The sequence below is a fragment of the Acanthopagrus latus genome, chromosome 24 (assembly GCF_904848185.1).
Source record: "Acanthopagrus latus isolate v.2019 chromosome 24, fAcaLat1.1, whole genome shotgun sequence".
Classification (NCBI taxonomy): Eukaryota; Metazoa; Chordata; class Actinopteri; order Spariformes; family Sparidae; genus Acanthopagrus; species Acanthopagrus latus.
The window spans coordinates 12,272,844-12,298,775 of NC_051062.1; the positions used below are offsets into that span (position 1 = coordinate 12,272,844).

At 44.3% G+C, this 25,932-nt stretch overlaps 1 protein-coding gene across 2 annotated transcripts in view; it reads left to right on the forward strand.

Annotated features, from left to right (window-relative positions):
• LOC119015063 (sodium/potassium-transporting ATPase subunit alpha-1) overlaps window positions 1-25,932 on the forward strand; it is a 41,685-nt gene that overhangs the window by 4,330 nt on the left and 11,423 nt on the right. The window contains exons 1-2 of one of the 2 annotated variants that reach the window (XM_037090677.1): window positions 22,587-22,766; window positions 23,193-23,303. In XM_037090677.1, coding sequence (XP_036946572.1) covers window positions 22,755-22,766; window positions 23,193-23,303 — 123 coding nt within the window. In that variant the 5' untranslated portion in view covers window positions 22,587-22,754. Of the gene's footprint in view, window positions 1-22,586; window positions 22,767-23,192; window positions 23,304-25,932 lie in introns of those variants that run through there. The other variant, XM_037090678.1, reaches the window with a different exon arrangement.

Sequence of the window (25,932 nt, forward strand, 5' to 3'; positions counted from 1 at the left end):
CGACAAGTTTGCATCCGGTGTGGACACTCGTCGCCTGCATTCTCAGACGATAGCCCTCTAAGATATCTCTTCACGTGGAGTGTTTTGGTGAGACAACCGCAAACTGTCGTCATGGATATTTGACCTTCAGGCGCCAGTCACATAGCTTCAGATACTGGCATCTGAAACACAGATATAATTCAGAGAAATGGAGTTAAAAGAAGTAAATAACCGCCACCAACAAGCGTGCTAAACGAACAACAGAGTCATTTGGAGGACTCACACCACAGAAGTGGCTCCATTTAAGGCTGCTGACATTCTCATCCAGGCAGTCATCCCTGCAGCTGTTTGGTACAATGACCGCCACCAGCAATCAAAAGCACAGTGCTGCGCTTTGTCCTCAGGTTGGGTTTCAATATCAAACGCTGAAGAGGATTGAAACCGCAGGCGTCTTAACGTGATGTCAATCAACCCTGTTTGATTCAGCTGACCCACTGTCCCAGCAGTTTCTCATTATACAATCATAATTAAACTGAATCTTGAGGCTAGATCTAGAATCGAACATGCAGCACGTAACCCCTAAAATTGATGAACAGGTTGATCATCAACAAATAGTAAGAACATCCCTGGATCTGAATGTAATTATTCTGCTTCCTACGATCACTCTGGTGATGCAACATCACCTTACGTGGCTTTAAAAGCATCCGAGTGTTAAGCCGGCCGTCTCAGAGCGGTTTAGTGTCAGCATGCAGCCCGCTGTACCTCTCAGGTCAAGGCTGAGCCTGGATCGGTATCAAGTTGTTTGGGAAACTCACATTCCCACGTCGCTTCACCTGCCACTGGAGTGGAATTGTTCATTTCGGCTTGGAAACTGCTATTAACTACAGTTAACTCTGATGGTCGGTTAGTACATTTCTAATTAGTTTAATTCTTAACCAGCTTTATCATCAAGTTTTTAATAAGCGTGACAGGTACTATTTTATTTTCCGTTGAGAAAGAAAAATCAGTTTCTGACAATATAAATTGGAGACGAATATGAAATAAAAAACCTTTCATGTGTAGATTTCATGACCCTGAATGAAATCAGGTAACCCGCCCCCACAGATATAAATGTGTAACTGTCTTGCACAGAATCATCCATTAGATGGAGCTAGAGATTTATTATAAGAGGATGAATCATTGGACCTGAGACAACACAAGTCAGAACTCCACAGAATAGACTGAGGAGGTTTGATCTTTGACGCAGACACTGACACATGTCAGTGATCCATGAATGATCATTCCTCAAGTGTCGATCATGAAGTGCTCAAATTAAAATCAAAGACAAACATCCAGATATGAGATTGTTATAGAACTGCTTTGTCTCCATTTCCAGAAAAAGCCGAGAACAGAATTTAATTAAAAAAACGATCTAAACTACAAGTGATGAGGTCGAATTCAGTAAAAGGACTTTGGCGACCTGAAGCATTATTAAATTTGAATTTAGGGACGTCAGATGACACATCCTATCCAAAAAGTGACATCTCATTACACCACTGAAAACTTCAACTGGGAGCAGACAAAAGTGCACAGATTTATTTCACTTTGTGCCATTAAACTGCTGCGTGTCACTGAGAACTCATCAAGCGGGGGAAAAAAAAAAAGTCTGGCTTCTTTATTGGAAATCTTGTCGAAGCGTTTTGGTCCCAGGGCGAAGAAGTTTAAGACCCCAGAGACCAGAAGAAGAGTGTTGAAGCTCACGTACGCAGGGAGAGCCGAGCGAACGTATCCTGGGAGGAGGGACGGGAGGCAGAGAGGTGCTCGACGATAGAGGGAGGCCCGCAGAGAGGATAAAAGATCGAACGTTTTTGTCAGGTTGACCTCTGACATTATCGCTCCTCCTTCTTCTCCCTGCAAACCTGCGAGCGTGCTGGGAGGAACAACAAGGGATTCTGGGAAAGACAGGAGGAGGGCTTTTTTTAAATACAAACAACATCTGCCTGTATGTGTGAAAAAGAGAGAGAGAGAGAGAGGAGTACATGTATTCAAGCACACGTCTATGATTATTGGATTTTAGCTCAGATAACATACTTGTAGGCTTGTGAAATCTCTTTTATTGTGTGACCCTAAGTGACTCACTGGAAGTTTAGTTCCCTTGTTTGGTCCTTCTGAGGAAAACAGACTGTATTTCTGTGCAGAAAGGTCCATTGGGTGGAGTAGTCGCATTTCATAAATCAATCAATCTGTAAAATGAAGGAAGTATTTGAGGGACAGGATTGTATAAAGCCGGCGTTATTCGATACTTTCCTTCATGGGAATGAGCAAAGAACGATGAATGGATTTTTCTAAGATGTTAGTGTCCAAAGCCTGATGAAGCGGTCCATTAAAATTTGTTTAGTTACATTAAAAGCATTATCTTTAGCTGCAAGAGCACGTTAGATACCACCATCTATCTATACGTGGAGTGGTGAGGCCTTGAGAGCGTTCATCAGATCTTAATGTTTGTACCTCAAAATTAATTCTATCCCTCGGGAGCACTCTTTCTTTTTAAAGAGGTCGGGTTAGTTGTGACCTTGGACGCTTTGAGAAGGGATACGACTGTCCCGGAGATCAAACATGTGACCTTCAGGTCACAGTACAGTCTCTCTAATCTCCTCCCTCAAAGCCAGCACGTCTCATATTCCAATCTCAAACTTCAAGCCTGTGCATCATTCAACATTTTCCATCCCTGTGCACGTTCACTGCAACCGAGGGGCGACGGTTCAGTTTGTTTTATGAATGAAAAAGTTCTCAAATCTTTTCAATCACTAAGGTTTGTATTTACACCCTCGTGCAACAGGAGGAGGACGTGAAATTCAAAAAGAGATTTGTTCTGCTGTTTTCCTTTAATCAAAAGTTGCTCTTGATGACTGAGCTCACAGCAGGGGGGGCGGGTGTAAGATCTCCAACGACGGTTTGTATCGTGTGTAAACTAAGACCAGTATTTTGTGTTCTGCTGCGCGTAGCTGATGCACTCTGATCCGGAGGGGGGAGGGGGGATTTGGCCTTTAAGTCAGCTCCATATTGTGTTTGTTTTAATAATGAGAGTCAGATGTTGCATTGGACAAATATTACTTTTCACCATCGGGAGCAGATGTGGATCAACGTGGAGGCGGAAAAAAAAAAAGGGTGATGAGAAAACAATCACACACAGCTGATAGAGGGCAGAGGAGTACTGTGCTGTTTCATCTCTTTCCACTATGGATCAGTCAGATATTAGTTTTGCAATAACTCTCTCTGCTTCACAACTGAAAGTACAGTACAGGTAGAGGAAATGTTTCTGTATGGGAATGTACTAAAACCTTAATCTGCAGTATAACCCGCAAGTAGTTGCGGCACCTCGAACAGAGCAGGAAAACAGCGGCCCAAACCTTGTTTCTTGGTCGGGCACAGTTTAAAAGAACCTTTTCCTGAACTCTGGCATCTTAGGCTGGTTCTGAAACATCTGGTAGGGTAGTAGCTAGAGCTCAGATGGATTTGGCGCGCAGCAAACTAGTTATTGGACTCAACTCTACGCATAATCCATCCCATTCTCCCTCTCCTCCATACCTGCTTTCACCCCGTTAGCGTGCCTACGTGGAGATCTGCAACATGAAGCGCCGTCCCAAACTAATTAGCAGGAAGTGAAGGTGTGATATAAAGACCTCCAACAGTGAGTCTACACCAGCGCTGACTCACTGACCCCACTGTGTCATGTTCGTCATAAATGATGCTCCATAGGATACAAAAAGTAAACAGCTCAAAGTGAGAGAAACTTTTGATATAGTGGTTCAGATTGTTACATTCTAGTGTTTAAGAAAAGCTAAAACTGCTCTTTTGTTGATACATTCAGACATTTTGAGAGTGTTGTTGAGCCTCGTATGCACACCGACATCACTAATCTAAATCTGAGTAGATAATTAGGATTTAAAACCAACTCCTACATTCAACATCCTGTTTTACACACCGTCGGTTATTCATCTCACCATCCACATGTTGCTGTGCAGCTCACATTCATAACAAACCTCTGACATGTCAGTCCGGCTCTGTGAATGCGATGTGCAGCCGCTGAATGAAGCAGGGATGAGAGCGATTTACAGCCCACACCCAGTTTTTGAGCTCCAGCAGAGTCACGCAATGCACAAAGGGCTTTTGGCGGCAGATGTGGACGTAAATTACATACGATTGCGGCAGATGTGAGGAGAGCAGCGGATCCCGTCACAGTCACCGGGTCGCCGCTGGCATCCATCTGCCGACCCTTCACTTCATCTGATCTCTCTCCTCTGACTCTTTCACACTCTTAACTTCCTGTAGTCGGTCAGGAGTTTCCAGGAGACTTGTGAGTGCCCGTGGGTCGCATGTTCAACGACGACCCCCCTCCTCCACCACATGTCAAACGTGTGCTCACAAACGCTCACACAGCTGCTCATTGTGAAGCCCGTGTGGTTAGCTGGCCTTAATTAACCGATCTCTAATTAGTGGCAGGTTACCCAATTAACGAGTGTGTGAGAGAGAATAATTGATGGAGAAATACGACGTATGCGACTGTGTGGTTTTTTTTTAGACGAACGATATGTTCAAAGTGTCTCTTAAGGGGTCGTTTATTATTTCATACATTCGTTTTTTCCCAGCTTTTTTTAAGTGGTGACCCTCTTGTCAGAAAGACAAAGAAGGGGAAGGAGAAATTGAATCGACCTTACCTGAAGCAGAATACTTTTGCAGAATACCTGCAGGTGCAAGGTGGAAAAATTGTCATAATAATAAAATCGATAAAAGTAGACAACAGTAAGACCGTGCAGCTGAAACAAAAATGGCAGAATGATTGACAGAAATCCTGTTATTGTTTTGGAGCTTCAGGGTGGACAGACTTGTAGCCAACGCTGTCGTAGCCCAACATGTCAGGTCTCCTCATACATTTTTAATGCGTTTTTGTGTGCCGACGATCTCTTGATTCCCACGAGGGTGAAAAAGTTTTCACTGCAGAGACTGAAACTCGTCTCGTTCGTCTGGATGGTGAAGAAGCTCGGCTCAGAGTTTGTACACAGACGCTCAGTCAGACAGGCAAATATAGGCAAGGGTTATTTAAGGCTCACATCCCGGATGCGAGAGCTGCTGTTACCATGGCAGCCATTTTGTATGCGTGTGTGTGTGTGTGTGTGTGTGTGTGTGTGTGTGTGTTTGTGTGCACACCAGCAGAACTGTCCGCCGCATGAACCCTCCTCGTTCACGTTCCTCTCTGATCACAGACGAAGAGAAACTGCAAACAAAACGACGGATGTTTCTACCCGAATACTGTTATCTCGGGGGGTTTTTTTGTTGGTTTTTTTCAGCCTTTTCTCCCACACAAGTCAACAGCTTTTTTGGAATTGTGACGGAGTGAACAAACCTTAACAATTCACAAAGGTTTTTACAATCAGTGCAGCAGAAGTTTTCAAAGAGAAGATTCCAACTTTCCTTTTGAAATGCAGAGAAAATCCAACGACAGTAAAACGAACCGACCGTTCGCTCGTTCCCTCAAACTAAAGTGCTGTTCAGCCTCATAACATCAACCCATCAACAATTATTAACATCAATACTGCTGCATTATTCACTGGCTGTCCATGCTGACGGTGAGACTCTTAAGTGAAGCGATGACTCCATGTATATAAATAAATATATATACTTCATGTACATATATTCTACGTTATAATGACGGTTCTTTGCTTTATTCTCATATTCTTGCGTATATTTGTGTTCTTGCAGACGTCATATAAGCTACCAGATAACTTATTTCTCTTATCATCTGTCCGTCCGTCCGTACAAGTGTAATAAATTAATATAATCCACGATGAAATGTGGTGCAATTCGAAGGAAATTAACAAACTTTTTTGGGCAAAAGCTTCAACTGTAACTCTGATTAAGAAATGTTAAACCACAAACACCATCGATCAGATCCACATAGATAAAAGCAGAAAGGAAAATCACGGCTACAGTGATGATTTTTTTTGTTTGTTTTTTTTCTTGTCGGTGTATTGGCCTCGATCCACAGAACAATTGATTATCTGTTGGTGGTTGTCCAGATCTTGAATTTCTGTCATCAGATAAAAATCTACTCTTACCCGTAACTGTGAAACGAATAAGCATCCTGTGGAAAGTCGGGAAGTTGCCAGCCGAGGGAACCGAGACAGACGGGGACAGTATAATTTTCACGTCATGTTACAATCGGCTCACATGCGGCCGATAATTCAAGTGATTTAAACAAGTAAATTGACACAAAAATGTTACCAATCGCTCCTTTAACCTTCTGGTTTCAGAAGGAGGATCATGACGAACACGCGTGTGTGCAGCTGAGCATTACAGACAATCATAAGTTGTGTATTTTGTGGACTGAGGAGACTTTTTTATAGTTGAAATGTAAAATATATTCTCTCATGTTCATCTTTTGATTCCACACTTTCACCTTCTTTCCTACACTCCTCTCCTCGCTGGTGGTTCATTAAAGACGGCGCTGACCCACTTCTCGGCAACTTGCAGCTCAACAATGAGGGAAGAGGAGCGATAATGATGGCGTGAAACTCTGGCTTCCTCTAGGCGGTGAAGCACACACGCACGCTGTAGCTGGCACATTGTCATTATAAATGCTCTCAGCGACACTCGAGGGGAAAAAACACAAATACGGAGACTCGCTGAGGAGGTGTTTTACTGATGCAATCTGTCAGCGACCATTCAGCAAAAAGGAGAGAACGTATCATCTGCCATGTCAGTTTTTCCAGTGTGTGTGTGTGTGTTTGAGAGGGAGAACGGCAGGAAAGAATTTTTCCCCGTTATCTTCCCTCATTAGACTGTTTCTAAAAACATCTCCCCGGCTGTCTGACTGCCATGGTTACCTTTTACACCTGTCACATGCAGACGTGCAAACGTACACACGCCGTCTTAAATTAGCTGTTTTCCAAGTGGAGTCTGGCAGAGGCGCTAAAGACTCGACGATCTGCAGCTGTGGGTGGAGATCGTTGAAGCAGCTTCTTCTCTTTCACGTCCCGATTGTGACGATTCCATTTTAAATTCTGCATATTCTGTAAATCTTGCCGTTGCCACGCTTACATAACAACATGTGTGAGAACTTCTTGTCCCACTGCGGCGCTGAATAACAAAGATGTTGGCAACACATCTTACATTTGTTGTTGTTGTTGTTGATTTATGTCTGCTGCAGCCAAAAAAACAGACTTTTTTTAATGTTCTTTGAAAAGTAAAAAAAAAAAAAAGACCAGAATGCAGCACGGTTACAAGTGCTTGTGCTTTTTATTTACTCTGGTGTTAGTGCGAGTGTGGACGAGACTTAAGGTAGACTTAACTATATTTTATGGGATTAAATGACCCGGACAGTTGTTTTTTCTTTGGTTTAAAGTCATGAATGGACGGCAGCAGAGAGGCGTGGCTGCGTGGGAGACTGAACGGAGAGCTACTCTTCCTGATTGAACGTTCACTAAGCTCCTTTAAATATTTTAAGCCCACGTCACCAGCACATATAGATTAAATAACAATAAAGGTAAAGTGTATGAGATTACATCCATATTGTACTCTGAATATTCCCTCCACATGACTTGAAGGCACTTTGGCGACTGATGGCGTACTGATGTGACCACAGTGTTGCTCCATAAAGAAAAAGGCGACATTTTGTTGTTGTTAAATGTAAAAACTGACTGAAATATCTCAACAAAAGTTGGATGGAATGCCGTGAAATGTCCCTGTGCAGACCTGAACCCTTTTCATCCCTTTCCATCATTGGTCAAAAGTGAAGTTTGTCCAGTCCTTCACTTTGTATTTAGTGCAATAGTACTAAATGCTAACCATGTTACAAGCTAAAAGCTAATGCTAATGTCTTATTCCTTGATATTTTCAGTCACGGTCGAGTAAAAATGTTTTGGGAAAACACAATCGAGCAGGATTTTTTTTGCGACTATGTGTTTCCAGTTCTCGTCTGATTCCCCAGATACACATGAAAACAACAAGCAAACACATCAAGTTGAGACATCAGTTTCTTAAAAAACGTGTTGAAATGCATTCTGGGAAATGTGGAGAGTCAGGGTTTCACTATAACATCATATGAATATACACACATTACCAAGAGATGCAATACTATTAAATTTTGTTGTTTTCCTTAAAAAATAATTTGACACATTTCATTCCATTTTCATTTTATTCCACATGATTTCATATAATTGTGTCATAATTAATACATCTAATCTGAACTTCACATCATCTTTTTCTTGATGACAAACAGATAAAAACATCAGATATGTTTTTTTTTTCCTCTTTTAAGTGAACTAGATGGATATAAAATGAAAAACTAAATGTATCTCCGTTGCACACATGTTGCATCAAACTCTCTGTATTGTGTCAGTGTGTCTGTCGTGAGGTGATATTTCAGCAGCATCTTCCTCCCGATTACGAGCTGTTTATTTTATCCCCTGGCTGGCAGGTTCACGAAGAAGCAGTCTGTGCACACGGGACGCAGCGGCAGCTATTAATTACCCGATGATTAGATCGTTACGTAACGGGTCGCACGTGCGAGCTATATTAAACTCTTGTGATTCATCGCACACATGGATCACTGAATGGCAAAAAAAAAAAAAAGTCAGAGCGGGGAATGAAGTGTTACGTAATGTAAATTCAGCGCACACATGTGTACTTGATCAAATAAGAGATGGAAGAGAAGAAGAAATTCACTGGCGAGATTCGCTTGTATGAGAGCATCCAACTCTGACTGGCAGATTGCTTGCAGTGAAATGTCAGCTGCCCACACCATATGACATGCCGCGCTGCTGTTATGTGTGTGCGCACATATCTGTGTGTGTGTGATTAAGTGTGTGTGTGTGTGTGTGTGTCGGCGCTTCATTCACAAGAGCTTGCGAGAGTGACAGGCAGACGAACAGATGGGAGGAGAGCTGAAGAGAGACAGCGGGGAGCAGAAAAATCAATAGATAACGTCGCGTCGTTCATCATACTTCACTGACACTGTGACACACTGTGAGCTGTGTTTATTCAGCGGGTTCACTCCCCTCCAGTGTCTGCGCCAAAAAGATCCAAAATGTTTAAAAGCGTCCTGCAAAACCTGATGTGATCAGATTGAGTGACTTTTTTTGATAATTGATGCAAAAAAAATGCAGTTAGATAGAATAGAAAGTCACGCAGAGAGTGACGGCAGATGCTCGGTCTTTCGCTAATCTCGCCATCATATGTATCAGACTAATCCTACACACACACACACACACACACACACACACACACACACACACACACACACACACACACGATGAATGTCTTCTTCACGGGCTTAAACGGCGTATACACGCTGGATCATGTAGAGTTCATGCGGTGGTGTCAGTTATAGACGGTGTAAGCAGCAGATGGAGCCTCCGGGTGTGAAACTGAAAGTGATGCAGTCCCTCAAACTGCCTGCAAGGGGCGACTGTGACTGGTTGCAGGGGGGAAAAAAAGTCTGATTGTATGTAAGCTTATGAGAAAATGACTCCGGCTCCAAAGCAAGATGTCGATGGCTTCAAAAGTGCTGGAGTTCGTGGGGTGGCTTCACCGTGACTCCGTCCAGTAAATAATCACACGGTCTGCAGTCACAGTGTGTGTATCCTGCTGCTGTCGGGTGTGAGTTGTCGTCATGGCAACTAAGTAATGGGGTTAAGATGGCGAGCGGTGCGTCTGTTTTTTTGTTTTTTTTTGTGTGTGTGTGTGTATCTGACCCTCTGCAGCAGTACAGTGTGTGTCTGTTTTGGGAGTGTGTGTGTGTCGGCATTGCCAGCGACGAATTGTGCTCAAGTGTGTGCAGAAACACGGACTTTACGCGAGCGGACGTCCAATTCTGCTGACCGTGTGTGTGTGTGTCCATCGTCCATCATCCCCTCCCCGCCACAGTAAATCCGTCTCTCTGGCTCCAGAACCATAAAGAGGCTGAGATCGCTCCCTCGGGCTCCACACACAGAGAAATCCGTGCTTTCTCTATGTGTGGGTTCTAGTCCGGGATCAAATCCGCGCTTGTGTTGTTTCCAGTGTGTGTGTGTGCAGCCGCTGAGATGATCCAGCAGAGTCTAAATCTAAATTCAAGTTTCTACCGCAGCAGAAGAGCTCAGAGGGGATCTGGAAATATTTGACTCTGCAAACCAGCATCATATTGGCCCCCAGAGGCTCCCAGTGCAAATCCATTTCCATTTTCTCTGACCGTGAGTGTGTGTGTGTGTGAATGTGTGTGTGTTCGAGGAATCCATCTGCTGTTTCCTTGTTAAGATCAGCCCCTGAGGGCCCCTTCAGCACAAATCCTCTCCTCCATGCACCAGCTATCAGGGAGAGGAGTTAGTATATGATTCTGCCCCATCTTCTACAGCCAGTACCACAGAAAAACGTGAATTTAAGCATTTTTTTACAGAGTTGAATTGGTTTTGGTTGAGGAGGTCTTGACGACAACACTGCTAGGTTGTTATTCTCGGTTGGACTGTGTGTTATTGATTGCCAGTCGTGTTTAGGCTAACATCAAATTGCAAAAAGTACCGCACCAAATTTTTTTGTAGAGTAGAATATAATAAGTGACGTTGGTGTTAAAAAAAAGGGGGGGGGACAACAATTAAAGAATAGGCTCTGCAGCTGTAGTCTGTCTTTTTGAGCATGTCAGTGTAGCGATCGAGTAACTAGATTCAGCTGGAAGCATTAAAAACTCAACCACAGTCTGCGCTTTCAGCCAACTCACAGACTTTAATATGTTATTTAGCTGTCAGGGACTAGAAATGAGAAGAGTTACCAGGACTTTACGGTGAATCTGACGCAAGAAGCCCGACTAAAGTAGCTAAAAGCAGGGGGAGGGTTTGACATTTTGAGACGTTTTGATTTAAAACAAAACACACTGCAGGAACTCCGTGTCCCCTGTGTGGCCTTTTCACTACTTGGAAGCAAGTAGAAAATGTTCTGCGTCTCCGGGGGACGGAGATAATTGTAGTCCGACTTGCTGAAATCACTGTATGTGTGTAGGGGACGTGAGGACAGTGTGTGTGTTGTTGTGTTGTGAGGCGTACACACCGTGTTCCGGCATGTTTCCTCTGCCATCAGTTTTATTAAAACCGCGCAACACCAAACGTCAAAAGAATGTCTCCACTGTTCTGCGGCGGGTTGTTGAGGACGCTGGTTTTTCTTTGTTGATGCTCCGTCTGCGCCGTTAGAGACCAACAGTCAGAATTGTGTGTTTGAGAGGATTTGAGGACACAAACCTTTATTTTAAAATGAGCGATATCACCCTTTAAACCACAGCTTCGACTGAGATATTTAACCTTGAACGTCAGACACGATGTCGACCAATGTTAGCATCTCGTTTTGTCAAGTTAGTTTAACGATTTCTAGTTTTGCTTGAGTATAAACATTGAGTATAAATAATCCTGTAGCTTGTAACGTGTAATCATCAATTTCGATATTACTTCCTGCGTCGTGTGTGTTCATGCCGCCATGCGTTACCTACTCACTGTACACCGCGTTACGTAATTTGATTGTGAGCTGTGGGACGATGTGTGTAATCCTCGTGTTAAGTCTTGTTGTGGAGCTCCAAGTCCCACATGTCTGCACATCTGGAATTAAACAATATAGCCGAGGACAATCCATCATGGCTGCAGAGTTTAAGCTCTCGTGTCTAAATATAGTGTTTTTTAAACACGTGATTAATGAACAGCGCGTCTGTTTACATCCTGTTGACCCTGTGAAAGAACGTCAGCTAACATTTACACATATTAACTCTGGGATCAAATGCTTTAGTTGTTACAAAAGTGCTGTCAAAGTGTGTGTGGAAATAATGCCTCTTTATTCACAAATGCCTTTTTTTCCTGCCACCAGCAGTCTGACGTGACGTTTCTGGCTCAGGTCGAGTTCAGTACAGTTCAGTGATAATGTGTAGTTTGTCGCTACAATGTGGAAATACCTGCGCGCCCGCATACGAGAGGCGCTCGCTGTTTGTGCCTAAACATCGTTTTATTGTAAACACACCTTTAAATGCCTTTCCGCTGTCAAGTTGGACCCGCGCCTCTCGTCTCTCCTCAGCTCGTGCTCCTGCTAATCAGCCTGATTTGACACACTGGATATGATATGAGCTTTCACACGGCACGCCAGATGCTTTGGGGTTCACATTAATCCTGTTGTAACAAGCTAAAGCTTGACTTTTGGCCGTCTCTGAGCGATACTTCTGCATATTTCTGACAGACTGATATGCCCTTTTAGAGCGCTACTGCAACTACATGACAAAAAAGTTTCGGTAAAATTTTTGTAGCAGCCCAAAGAGTTTATATTTGACAACCTGGGAATGACTCTGTCTTTCTCCAGAATCACCTGTTGCACCTTTAAGTCTTACCTGAGCCACAAATATGAGAAAAGGAAAGTAAGATATGACACATGAGGAGAGAACTACAAAAAATAAAATGAAACAGGAAGTAAAAGCGACAAAGTCTTAATTTAGTCATTCATGTGAGAGAAGAGCAGCAGCTGGAGTTAGCTGATTAACGATTCATTGTCATAATAGTTGACAACTAATTTTCTTTTCATTGACTAATCGGCAGCTCAACATAAGAGACTTCTCGTCAGGAAACCTTGAAGTTGTTCAGGATCTCAAACGTCGGATTGTTGAACCAAAGACAGCCAACACCACCTTTATAACCTGGCAGTGTTTCAGACTTTAACAGCAGTTTATTACAGTTATTACGACTGTATAGATTAAATATTGGTAATTGACCCAGTGGAGCACCTGCGGGCCACAGCCGGGTCAGTGGAGGATCAGTCCAGTGGGAGGTGGTGTTGCTTTGGATGGGATCGGCTCCGCTCGATCTCTGTATGTGCAGCGTGGATGTGTGTGGAGAGAGAGAGGGTCTTTCCCGTATTCAACCGTCAGGGATCCTGTCAGGGCTGTCGGGAATGTAAATATCGGTGTGTCACGTGTGTGTGTGTGTGTCAGTCACATGTGTGTGTGGGGGAGTTTTAGAACTGATCCATTAGTTTCCGTCATGTTTGATTAACATAAAGAAAGACCCTCTCACACTCTCTCTCCGGGTTTTATGATATCTCTCTCTCTCTTTTTTGCTGAACACACTCACACAGATCTCGTCGTGTGTGTGTGTGTGTGCATGTGTGTGTGCGGGGGTGTGGGTGTGTGTGTGTGTGTGTGTGTGCACTGGTAGTTTTCCATGAGGGAAGGTTGTGAGGGCCCCAGGGGAAAGTCTTCACAGAGGGGGAGGAGTCAGCAAAGGAATTCTGTGTGTGTGTGTGTGTGTGTGTGTGTGTGACAGCATGATTATGATAATGAAGCTGAAGAGGGAATGTGCGCTTAGGTTCAAGTGTGTGTGTGTGTGTGTGTGTGTGTGTGTGTGTGTGTGTGAATGAACTATTGAGTAATACCAGCGGCAGAGAAAAAGAGAAAAAAAAGAAAAAAGCGGAAAAAACTCTGAAGTATGAAGAGGTTGTTCATGAGGGGTTGTGTGTGTGTGTGTGTGTGTGTGTGTGTGTGTGTGTGTGTGTGTGCGCTCATCTCCGCGCCTCACAGAGAAGTGGAAACTTTTCCTACCGCAGACAAAGTTTGCCTGAGTTAAAAGACGGAGAAGACGAAGGAGGCAGCAAAAAGAGAGAGAAAAGGTCCGGGGGAGATAAGGACGTCTGAAGGAGAGAGAGAGAGAGAGAGAGAGAGAGAGAGAGAGAGAGAGAGAGAGAGAGAGAGAGGCCGATGCAGACGGATAGAGAGACAAAGAAATCGTTTGTTGTGAGATGCCGGTGTCCTTTCCAAGGACAAGCAGACATGCCACTGCCGTCATGTGAGGAGACTCCTCCTCGTCCTCGTCTCCTCCTCTGTCTCTCCGGCTCCTCCTCCTCCAACTTGTTCTTTTCCCTCATCTGACTCGTTTCTGTCTTTCTTTCCCAGATGAATGAAACGATGTGAGAGCTGCTGTAGTAGTGACAGCAACACTTTGACCCCCTTCTTTCACTTTCTGTTCATGCTGCCTAATATAACTTAGTTCAGTATGTTGTGAATTTCGAGTACTGCTGGTCCCAAAGTTTCCAACAGTGTCTGCATGAATGTCAGGCTGAATTCGGTGAAAACTGGACATGAAATGAGCCAGAAGACGTTGAAAATGTTTCCATGCGGCCGTAAGGAAAACAGCAAGTCACGTTAGAGGTTTAATATTTCACTGAACGTAAACATGGAGTGTGAATGTAGATCTGGAGCGAGCAGGATATAAAGGATGGATAAGCTGACTGTGACCGAAATGAGAGAATTCACGCCAAAATATATCTTAAATTATCAACAGAATGTGAAGAAATAAAAGTTTTGACGTCTTTAGCGATATCTGCTAAAGTTAGCATGCTAACAGCTAGCCCTGGGCCTGAATACGTCTTTTCTCAGAGCAGTTCGAAGCTCCTGTGCACCGCTAACAAGCTAACGGCGCTAACAGTACCTACAGTCATGGATGAGTATGATTTCAAGGTGTCCAATTCTTACAACCCCCTCCGAGCCACTGATTGTCTTCCTCTAGTCTGTGACTCGCTGACCTTTGACCCACTTAGTCAGCCCAGGTCCTGTAACTGCTGTCCTTTTTGCTTGTTTTGCGGTTTACTGGCGGGGCTTTTATTCTGAAAGCCTCCCTCCACACAAGCACTACCACGAGTTACGTCATGTAGACTTTTGTTTTCTTCCATGTAATGCCGTAATTAAGTTCTTGCACTACAATGTACACAACGTTTTAATCTGTATTAAACTTGGGATAGGATCATTTTTTAGCTTCAGGCGAAACCTCATAACACAACTTGTATAAACACAATCCTCGGTTTGAACGTAACAATTATCATTTTGACAACCTGCTGTATAAAGTAGCTCGCTTTTCGAGGAGACGGCCAGCTGAAAGACGGAGCTGCGCAGCGTCCTGCAGCAGGAGAGAGGTTTCCAAACCACAGACAATTAAGCAACGCCTTCGTCCTTATCTCCAGACTTGAGTTCACGACCCCTCGGCAGTTTGCGGTGTTTGATGGGCGTTTCAACACATCACACATCCACTCACACGGCACACTGTTGATCTTTTGACCCTGATCTGACTCCAAACTCAAGACGGGCTTGATTAATTAGAGTATCACCAAATCTTCAGAAGTAGGTCAGAGCAGGCGACAGTGTTTTGGTTCAGTTTCCTCATTTTAGCTTTTTTTATGTTTCTTCCGACAAAGTTTTGGCAACATTGTAAAGCAGCGTGACGACTTGATTTTGACTTTTGAGGAATGTTTTGTAGTTTAAGTTTCAAAGCAAACGACAACGGGTCAGCAGGGACGGAAACACGACACCCGGGTCAACAGATGCACGTTGAAGTTCTCAGCATCGGTGTGTAAATAGTTTGGCATCCGTCACCCTCCAAGCAGCGTTCAAACATCTTTCAGTCGGTGTTGACTTTGACAGAAAGACTGAAGTAAAACACATAAACGTAACCACGGTAACATCACAAAAAAGCAAACAACCATGCTAACAAGCTGATGCTAGCAGGTAATATCTACCACGTCCCCCTAAAGCTGAGGCTGATGGGTTTAGCGTTTAGCGACAAAATTACACATTTGATGGGAAGATAAAAGCCAAGGCATCACCGTACGTGTCTGTGCTGTAGATCAGTCTGTAAGTAAGTCGACCCACCCAACAGTTGCTGTATTCAAATCTAGACAGAAGAGAGGGAATGACATTGCCTGAGCTGCTAACATACTTTCCTGTCCGCGGCGCTCATGTAAATATCTTCCAAATCCTCCTCTCATGGCGTGACAGCCAACGTTTGAACTATAAGCAGGTAAGACTCAAGCAGTCAGACGTAAACCCCCCCCCCCCATATTAAACATCATGGGACATACTTTGTGTTTGGCAGGAATATTCACTTTCCTGCGAGTGTGCGTCCATGCTCGGTGGCTGCACAGAACAGTATGCATGCATGAGTGTGACAGACAGAGCGAGCAGAGAGACAGTGGCTCTTTGTTGCCGTTGCCAGGGCTTTGGATCAGCCAGACTGGCAGTGCCTACAGCCACTCGTTTCTTTCTTTATCCGCTCATTTCACTAGTTTTCCCTGCGCGGTGGACGTAGAATCAACAATCTAAAGCTCTATTAGTATACTTTTCTGGAAATACCACATGACGTAACAACGCTTGATTCAGGATTAATTCTGCTCTGGTATCTGTTTTCTGTCTTTTGGCAGGAGACACATGTTTCGAGGTTATAACTGGGTGTTGCCACACAGGATGAGATTGAATGTCAAGATAAAAACTTGAGAAATTAAACCTGATAAAGCTTTGTGGCCTGTGTTCGGCTGCACTTTATGATTTTAATGAATTTGTGAGTCAGGTTATCTATCGTAAAGGAAGCTAATATTTGCGTTTAACATTTTAAAAGTGCACATTTTGCTTGTTCACCTCTCGTTTAATTAGATTCCAGGTTGTAGCTGTGACATCGACCCTCACAGCTGGTGATTATGATCGTGACACTGAGAACTGCAACAATCAAAAATTAGAAGAATACATCTCTCCGGCTCGTCCCGCCTTCATCTCCCTTTCTCATTCCTCTAATTGCGGCCGTAATCCTCGGCCAGATTAAGAGGATGTGCCGGGTTCTGCAGTGTGTGCGGTCTGAATGAGCGATGCATAGATCTCCCCCAGATTACTCAATCCCAGTGATCATCATCAACACATGGGTTGATACTGACGAGGACCCAAATCCAATTTACTCTCCTCTGATGTTGTTAGGAATGCGATCTGGCAGCTTGCGCCGCGGCAAAGCCAAACCGCCGACCGTCTCCTTCGCGAACAGAGATGCCGTAATGTTTGTTGTCTTGACCTAGTTTTGATTGCAGTGAAATCTCTCGGCCGGCGTCGGTGCCGATCCTGATATCAAAATCCTGATTTTATAAATCCTGCGGAGCTCCTGGCAAATGTTTGGCTCTATAAATAGCGGCGCTCTCTCTTTAGTGTCTCTCTCCCGCCATAGTCTGACCCGGTTGTGCTTTAATTAGTGTGTATTGATGATCCGTCCATACAAACGCTATTTATTATTGTGCCTTTTGTGAGGGCAAAAACAACAGCCGCAGTGTTTCTTTCTCTTTGTGGAGCACCGAATACTGAAATGTTCCTCCTCAGTGTCAGTTTCACTTGTGGCTACTACCAAGGCCACTGAAGTTTCAGTTTCATTTGTGGAATTAAAGTTTTCATGTGTCAGAGTATATCGGTGACCTTGTGGTTCAGGCTCTCTCTTTCTCAGTTTGTTGAACTATTCGAATCGTCTTTTAGCATTTAGTGACTGATTTCTGACTGAAACATTGTCTGTTTTCCTTTTGGTCGCAAGTATTTCTGTCTTGCCTTTTGTTGACATTTGGTCATCCAGTGGGCTTAAGGCATCTGTGTCACCGGGCTTTGCTAATTCGTATCGTTGTGCGTCATTGGCAGTGGCTGCTAAAATCGGCCTGATGACACAACAAGTCAGGGAAGCATGACACCGAGTCGCTTCCTGTTTGACTCCTGACGGTTTTGATTTTTGGCGTAGAATAACAAAAACCGAGCTGTGTGTGAAAATACAAAGCGATGACAGAGAACGACGTAGGAGTGTTCAGTTCCTCTATCTGTGGTCGAGGCGAACCTTTTGTCGTCCTTATCGGGCTCTGTTCTTAATACGTCTTCCAGAGAGAAATACCTCCACACAGATATCTCCAGTAGCAGCGGAGTGAGAAGGCCGGGGGCTGGTGGAGTCTCACGTCTGCTATTCACGTTGTCGTTTTCTCTCCCATCTGGGACTTTTTTTTTCTTCTCTGTGGAGGAGAAGCATTTAAGGCTGCGTAGCACAAAGCTCTTACATCTACACTGTTCTGGGTAAAGCCATCTGTTTCTAACGCCGTGCCTCTCTCAGAAAACAAACCCCTAAATTGTGTGTAAATTTTGAAACTTGAGTCAGAGTCAATAGAGCTTTTCCCTCACTGAGAATCTGGCCTGACACAAACACCTTGGTTGGGAATTTCGAGCAGGTGCGTGAAGTCTCCGACTCCCTATTTGGGTGAATTTTCTAAGATCTTTCTGGCCAAGTCAGCGATCACGACGCTCGGGAGATTTCATGTTTATATCAGTTTGTACTGAGAGGTGCTTGGCTCTTAAACCAACAGAACTATTAGTGGTTTGTTGGTGTCCTCACTACAAAGACGGACCCACTGAGTAAGTAAGTGATGGTGCCAGCGTTAAAGCTTGTGCCTGGCAATAACACCAACCAAGTGTGCGTCAGAGAGATGCTCTAATGGGAATTGTAGGTGTCACCAGCCAATGCTTTTTAAAAAAAACTGGGACAGCAGGAGCACTAGCAAGGAGTTTCTCTAGACGCTGGGTAAAGTAAAAAAACGATAGTGGATGAAATGCCGGTTTAAGACGGGTTCTGTCCCGGTTTACTGCATTAATCGGAGAACTCTGCAGTCTTGACTCTCAGTGTGACACAGCCAGCTCAAAGAGAGAGGGGTTGACGTCTCGCTCGGTGTGATTTAAAGCTAAAGATGCTGTGAGAGACTTGCAGCGAGTGTGCTGAAGTTCACATGTGAGAGGGGATGACCAGAAAATCCTGTGGTGTCAGCTGAACGCCTGAATGTTGACAGACTGACACGTTAACCAAGCGAGGTGTCACAGCTCACACAAAGATATCAGAAGTATCATCGAGAACAAGTGACTTGAACAAGCTGAAACTCATAGAAAAGGTTCTTTTTGATGGTTTTAATTGGAGCGCTTCAGATACAGTAAGTACAGCAGTGCACTGTGGGAACCCTTTGACTCCCAGTGGGCTGAGAAACATGCCGTTCTCATAACGCGGTGGGCCGGAATTTGACTTATGATTGTGGTTATATTCACCTCCTCGCTGCGTTTCCCATCACGCTACATGCTTTATATGTTTGTGTGTCGTTTATATGACAGTGAAACAGAACGAGTCACAGGTTTGGTCGTTGTGTTTCTTGCGATGGCTGCCGGAGAAGACAATAGATCTTTGTCTGTTTCGAGGAGGAGGAGGAATGAGTTAACGCGGCAGATTTTTCTCCCCACGTGATCTGAAGTTTCCACTTCCCCCGCCGGAGATGGAACGGCAGCTTAACATCAAATACTGACTTGATAATCAATCATCTTGAAAATTGGACCTTTAATGGCGCAAATGGAGAAATTCAGAAGTTATTTCAAGGCCATTATCCAGTCCTCTGTTTTAAGGAACTTATACGAAAATATGTCTGGTTTAAAAGTAAATACTTGGCTTTAATTTGAGGCCTTGGCTCTGTAAAGACAAACATTTTCCCAATGATTTGTTTGTCCAATGACTAAAAATCTGTATTAAGGTAACTGAGTGGCGACACTGCAGCATACGGCAACCAGGCGTAGTAAGCACATTTTTATTTTATCTTTGCCAAATAAACTTCAGGCAGCCTGTCAGAATCTCAGTCAGCGGCGCTGGAATCACCATTTCTCGGGCTGGATTTTACCCTCTTCCTCCTCCTCTCAGTGCTTCCCTCTGAGTCAATCAGTGCTGGACGTCTATCAAATAGTAACAGCTATAACAAGGTTGCATTTTAAAATTCTCTCTACGTCACGCTTGGTGCAAAGGTGAAGACGGGACGAGTACGGCAAGGTCAGCGTTCAGTGGGGTGAAACCTTTAAATGACTTTTTAATGTACAAATGGATAAAGAAAATGATGATGTGTTTAAACTGTTTATACAGTTTGGTTCTTATCCTCTGAGGTTTTGAGATATCTGCCTCTGAGGTTTCTGGATTTTTATTCACATGCTTTGTATACGTTTACCCTGATAATATTAGTATTCCCCTTCTGCTCGCTACTACAGTGGAATTCAAAAGGCCATGTTTTACGTCTCCAGCCCCCCGTGCTGTTTATGTATGGCAGACATTGTTTGAGGTTAAACAAGAGCCCTATACTGCGTTAATTATGCCGTTAAAACCCCCATCAGCAGCATAAAAACTCAGAGGGAGCCACTTAGTCTCAATCATGGTTTTGCTGTTTCTTTTTTTTTTGGGTTTCGGTGATGCTGGGGTGACATCACTGCAGCGTGGGAGGCCCATTTCCCAAAGACTTAAACGTGCTTAAGCGCAAAATCCCACGTGTGAAAGTGTAAACAGGAAATTTTCTCTCGGCGTGTAAATGTGTGTGAGTAGAAGGTGTGGCCGCGTCGGCATTGTGAGGCTAAAGACGCAGGTACGGGAGGTATGCGCACACACATCTGCATCTACAGCCGCTGACATGATGTGCCGTGAAGCACATGTTGTTAGTTAGTTTGCATCCCAATGAATTGCAGCGGGATTATTATGAGCGAGCGCACCCACAAGCCAGTTTCCACTGGGATCCATTGTGTTGTGGCGAGCTGCAGCCATTATCCGAGTGGATATACGGGAAAAATGGGGGGATTTTTTTTCAAATTTAATTTTGGATTGAGCTGTCCCCGTGAGGGTTTTTCTCAACCCGTCTCCCTTTCTCTATCTCTTACATCACCGTCCTCTTCCTCCTGGATCTGTTTCATCCCCCTGAATAAAAAAAGACGGGGACAAATTAAATTTCAATACAGTGCCGGCTGCGCTGCCTCGGCCGGTTCTCTGGGCCTCTGTGACACTGAAGCAGCAGCAACACGATCTGCATTCACTGCACAGCAACAGGAACTATCTCTAATCTATCTTTTACCTTTTTTAGAGTCTCGCAATTCCTATTTTACGACCCCTCCCCACCCGCGGCTTTCTCTTTCTGTGCCATCCCCCCTCCTCCCTGCATAGTCCAGTGACTATAAACAGTCGGAAGTTTACTACAAACACATCCAACAACCCCCCCACCAGCCAGCCAGCCAGCCAGCCAGCCAGCAAGGACAGTCCCTCCTCCTCCCTGCGAGTCACAATGAACAGGAAGAGCACTTTATGGTAACGTGGAGACTTCAGGGTCACGCGTGTCCTTCGGCGCTGCACAGGTGGCCGCCATAGATCCGTGACGACACTGTGGCTCAGAAAAGCTCCTGTCACAATTTGTGGCATTCGGCTTGTCACCGCAGCGATGACCGGTGGAGAAACCACTGTCACTGTTCAAGGACACGCTGTAGGTGGCTCAATCATTCATTTAAAGCCCGTTTATGGCACACACACACTCTTTTTTTTTTGTTCCTGTTAATATGTCAGCAGTTGAATAAGTATTTGTGTCCTGGTGTTGCAAGTAACTTGTGTTTGCCCAAAGTTAGCCGCCTAAATCTTCACCTGAAGGCTCAGAGAACCCACAAATTGGGGCCTCAATTGGGATTTTTTCCCAGGACGATTAACGTATATTAATCCGTTTTGCCACCGTATGGGAGCAGCGGGCAGTCGGCCAAGGACATTTTTTTTTCCGCTCGCTCAGTGTTGCAGCTCTGTGAATCTATGCTAAACACAATGTGTAGTTGCGAAACAACAGAATACTTGGATTATATCTGAGGAGCTGAAACTTTAAGTGTACTTTGGAATAGTTGTCTTTAAGTTGCAGTAATTCAACAAGACGACAAGAAGTAATTCAGCGTGCTAATAAAAACTATGCTATTTTTATGACAGGCTTGAATTTGTTCCGGTTTAACACATAAAAATACACTTCAGACTGTGCTTTTCTACAATTTAACATGAAAATGATCCTAAATAAAATGAGTTAACTAATCAATGACATGCTTTAAGTGTACCGGCTGCGTGTATTCTCTGGTATGCCGAGTTTTGATATACATAGCAAAAGGTTAATGTTGTGAAAGACATTCCAGTTGTGGTCTTGTCTCGCAGTGAATCGATTTCAAGGTGTTTTCTTTTTTTTGGTATGTGTTTCAGGGCACATTGACCTGAGACAGAGAGGGAAAACTAAAGGAGATCCCCTCCCTTTTTTTCTTTTTTTGCATTCCACTTGTTATCTCTCCCATGAGCAGCAGTTTTGTCTCAACCTCTCGAGTCCTCACGGGAAAAAAAAAAAAAAAAGAAAAGTCAGTCTGCTCTCATCAGCTTCTCACCTCTTTGTTATTCAAATGCCTCGTTCGAGCTTCGAGCAATCAGTCACCAGCAGAACTGGACTTTCACCTTTCCACCCCTGCCTTTATCTCTACGTCTCTCATTCACTATTCCACTATCTTGCCTCTTTTTTTTTTTTTTTTGTAGGTTCATCACTGTTTGTACTGTAAACTAAACACACGTAGACGGACACATGGGGATTCACTCGGTGGTGGTGGGGTGGGGGTTGGGGGGGTTTGTCTCCGGAGCTGAAGGGCGTCCGGTTGTTACCTGACGCGGGTAGAGGTCGAAGCGAAGCTTAGTGGAAAAGGAGAGAGGAAAAGAGTAAATGAGTAAGGAGTGAAAGACGGGAAGCGGTGAGAACAAAACAGGGAAGTTGAGCAAGACTCACCCCTCCCCCTCCTCCCACACTCCACCCTCCAGCAGTGCCAGTAACTCCAGTCTCCTCCCCAGAGCGCTACTACTCACCTGTCCAGTTTCACCCCTCGCTCAACCTTCTCCTCCCCCTCCTCCTCCCCACAAGCCCCTCCTCTCAGGGGGCAGGTGGGTATAAAGGTATGCTAATGTCAAGCAACCTATCTTCTCTGCTCTGGAGAGTGTGAAAGACACAGGACACGGCAGGGCTGAGAGAGAGAGAGAGAGAGAAAGTGTGTGTGAGAGAGAGAGAGAGAGAGGCGGAGTAGGAAAGCAGCAATTTAAAAAGACAATTGGATTGACTGTTCTCAGACTTGCACTGCAACCATGGGGCTAGGAGTAAGTATTGAGACTTTGTCACATGTCTTGGCCTGTTTTTCTAAGAGTCTTTTAGATTCAGGGTCGAGATTAGGCCGGTTATGTTTTTCAGTTTTGAGCTCAGTCAAGTTTCAGTCACAAGTTGTTGAGTTTGACAGACGTGGATTGCCTGAAGTAGTTTAAGTGTTTTAAAGATCTTCTTCACAGTTGTTTCTTTTGGTTTCTTTTAGAGTTTGAGATCAACTCTTTCAAATCAGAGATTTTTTTTTTCTTTTTATGAGAGTAATCCACAGTCCTCCTAACAATGATTAACACAAGTTTTACAGCATGTTTGAACAGCAAAGTTGACACTGCTTTCTGCTCCTGCTTGTGCAACAAAAGAGGAAACGTCGGGGCAATCTTCCCGCTTGTGCACGGTCTGATTTTGTCTAATGTCCTTCAATGCAGCGAGGGAAAGAGGAGTACAAGCTGGCGGCCACTTCAGATGGCAAAGAAAAGAAGAAGAAGGGCAAGAAGGGGGAGAAGGATATGGATGAGCTGAAGAAAGAAGTCGACCTGGTGAGTACACAAACAAAAGCCAAGCCACTCTGTAATTATCTTAAGCACTTGATTAGGCGCAGCTTCGGGAGGAAAACACTCTTGTAAATCTCATCTTACAGTTGTTTTGAACTTAATCAACTCTGAGGAGTGAAGCAGGATGACCTCCTTGAACTTTGTTGAACACACTGTTTGCCTCATACTTAATGACAGTCTTATTCAGGCCTTGATAACGCTCCCGGTCACTGTAAGTCACCGCCATCGGTCACGGCGATGACACAAGTCGCGGCCGAGACAAAACCCGCTGCTTTGACCTCGGCGGCGAGTCACATGAGATGCGGCCGTCTGCCCCGTATTTCGTAAAAGATTGCTGCTTACACTTCTGTATGCTCTGTCACATGTTATTCAAGAGTTCACATCCCTAATTAACTTCTAAGTCATGCTGATCGTGAATCAGTTTTCAGCGCTCTTGTCATTATTGTTTATTGACTAGTCCTCTTTGTACAGCCGGTAAACATGTATTATCTTGCAAACTATCAGATCAGCAGGAGGAAGGTTTGTTTTTAATCTGTAGCCACAATCTGAAAAACTTTCACCACTGCTCCTGCGACTCTGAACGCATAGAATTGTGCAGTTTGTAAGATTTTGCACGCATGCTGGTTTTAGTTGGGTTTGACATTTCCTGTGCTGAACAGTCGCCCGATTTCCGCTGGTGTCAGCTTTTTTTCTCGATCTGTAGCCGGCTGAGGTCATTTCCCAAGGTCAGCGAGACGCTCGTGCACGGAGTTCATCCCAAGTAGATGAAAAAAACAAAAAAAAACGGGCTCACGAATGTTTTCACAGCACAGAGTGTTTGTTGAAATCTAAGCGGCGGTGTTCAGTAGGCAGGGATCCTCACCGTGAGAAGTTTCCCAAACCTGTTCCGACCATCCGCGAGCTGTCATTAAAATGGTCTGTTGAGAGACGAGGCAGCTTTTGTGTCCTTCACAAGGTCAGAAGGCAGATTCAGCTATCACGTTCATCCTGAAGTACTAAGGAAGGTTAAAGTGTTCCCGCTGAAGAGTAGATAAAATCAGAATAACTTGGATTTCCTGTAATTTCACGATAGATGTAAACCGGACTTTGACTTTCACAAGGTCATTACGTACACCTGTGGACTGATGCCGTCAGTCAACAGGTTCAGCAAAGTAACTTTGTAAAACTGTAACTACAAAACAATATGAATGTCACAGCTTTTTGCCCGTTTTATTTTTAATTCTTCATTTGCTGCTTTTCCCCGTCCTTTCCCTCACAATGTCACCCAGCAGGTCACTCAGGCCGGCAGGTTATTAGGTAATAAAATCCTCATCCAGGTGACATATTAATGATCGTTGTCCTCTCAGCGTCTTAACTAGATCTCGAAGTCCTGCCGCCGCTGAAGGACATCTCAATGCCGTATCACCGGTCGGGCCATAACCTCCCCGACTTAGCGTAATCATTTACCGCAATTAGCAGCGGGCGCCGACTTTGATGCGTCTTCCAGCCGCTTAAAGTGCATCAACTCCTCAGGAAGGCGTTAATTTGAAGCACGAACAGCTGAACAGGGATTTACTGTCACTGATTACTTTCACGATTAATTGATTTATTGTTCAAACAATGGAATGTCAAAGAAACCGGCAGGCCATAACCCAAAGACTCCTCATTCAGAATCACAAGTAGTGAAGAAAAGCAGCAGCTTAAACAACCCTTAGGTTTCAGATTTAGACACTTGTTAAAGAATAACGTTATACTGGACAGTAGTAGAACAGTAGTGGGTGTGTGGGTGTGTCTCCATGGAGCCGACATGTTAATGATTATTGCACCATCATACTTGCGCCATCATATTGCTGTATTAACCGAGGCGCCAAAGTCCAGCCGAAGACAATGGAACCAGTCCCATAGCAACCGAATGCAGGCGGTGATTTTGATCAAATGTGACAAAGTCCAACAGAAAAGTGCTAAATATAGACTCACGCTCCAGTTGTCTTTCTTAAACGAGTCCACACATGTGTTTACGAGTGTCAGAGCGAGCGATGAAGGCATCTCTTCAGCCTTCAAAAGATCTGCTGACTAACAGGCAGCAGTCGTTTGAGGCATGTGATGAAACATTATCCATGGCACATTTGGCACTGAGCGCTCTGCAAAACGATGGCAGGCCAGGCAGAAGAGTGCAATTACACCCATTTTGTCCAGCGTTGTGAATGTAAAGGGATCCCCGTCACCCTTAAACAGCTTCGGACGCCACATTCTCAGCGGCCAAAATTGCTATTATGTAAATGTCAGTGATGAGGGCGTAACGAGCCGTGAAGGAATCACTAAAGGAAAAAAATATTAACGCCGTAGCAAAATGGGAAAATTCAGAACCGTTTCAAACACAACAGAAGAATTTGTGAAATATGTGTGGTCAGTTAGCCGCCACGGAAACCAGAGTGGGCGTCTTTACTCGGGATGCTTCACCCTCTCGCGTGCTGCACAAAGACTACAATAGTTTGTTGTTCCACAGTATGAAAAGACTGAACGGTGGGAGTCAAGATATTACTGCAGATCATCCAAATTACATTGGAAGAGCCTCTGTTCATTCACCCGCTGTAGGCGATATTTAAAACACACACAGTGTGGGCGTATGAATGTG